We start from the raw sequence: 935 nt of genomic DNA on the forward strand, positions 1-935 counted from the left end.
CCCCCCTCCAGCTGAGGCAGAGCAGGGAGGGGGGGTCAGCACCCAGAGGGTGCCCCCCCCAGCACTGCACCCCCATCCCTACATCCCTCTCACCTTGCTCCAGGTGATCTCCGGCACTGGGAAGCCAGATGCCAAGCAGGGCAAAACAGCCGCCGAACCCACCGAGACCTCCTTCACCTCCGGCTGCCCGGCAATTTGGGGGGTGGCTGGGGACGCATGGAGGTGTCACCACCCAGCAGTGACACCAGGGTGGGGTGCATCCACAGCTCCAGTGTCCCCATCCTCACCTTGCACGTGGAGGATGACGTGGGACTGGACGGTGCCCACGGCATTGGCGGCGGTGCAGCGGTACTGCCCGGCGTCTGCCCGTTCTACCCGTTCAATGGTGAGGGTGCCGGCGCGAACCAGCACCCCGGGTCGGATACGTCCCCCCACTTTACTCCAGGTGACATGGGGACGGGGTTCGCCCAGGCCCAGGCACTCCAGCTCCACTGCCGTCCCTGCCAGCACCGTCTGCACTGCCGTCCGGATGTTGATCAGGGCCCTGGGGAGAGCTTGAGGGGGACAGCAGGGTTTTGGGGTACCCCCCCCAACGTGGGGGAGGCATCATAGTTCAGGGTGCCAATGGGAGGAGTGAGAGGTGGGGAGAAATGGGGTAGCCGTGGGCATGGGGAGAGATTTGGGGGTATTGAGGTGCCCATGGATATGGGAAGAGATCGGGGGTATCAGGGTGCCCATGGGTATGGGGAGAGATTGGGGGTACTGGGGTGCCCATGGGTGTGGGGAGATGAGGGGTACAGGGATGCCTGTGGGCATGGGGGGATACAGGGGGTGCCCATGGGCATGGGAATAAATATAGCGGAATTGGGGTGCCCTTGGGCATAGGAAGAAATATTGGGGTGCTCATGGGTTTCAGGGAGAGATGGTGGGTACCA

At 63.7% G+C, this 935-nt stretch overlaps 1 protein-coding gene across 1 annotated transcript in view; it reads right to left on the minus strand.

The window, feature by feature from the left end:
• HSPG2 (heparan sulfate proteoglycan 2) overlaps positions 1-935 on the minus strand; it is a 39,123-nt gene that overhangs the window by 9,525 nt on the left and 28,663 nt on the right. Inside the window, 3 exon segments of the mRNA XM_035901879.1 lie at positions 94-206; positions 288-554; positions 799-806. Of these exon segments, the coding sequence (XP_035757772.1) occupies positions 94-206; positions 288-554; positions 799-806 (388 nt within the window).

Source organism: Egretta garzetta, unplaced genomic scaffold, assembly GCF_000687185.1.
Source record: "Egretta garzetta isolate BGI_Z169 unplaced genomic scaffold, ASM68718v1 scaffold69, whole genome shotgun sequence".
NCBI classification, from domain to species: domain Eukaryota; kingdom Metazoa; phylum Chordata; class Aves; order Pelecaniformes; family Ardeidae; genus Egretta; species Egretta garzetta.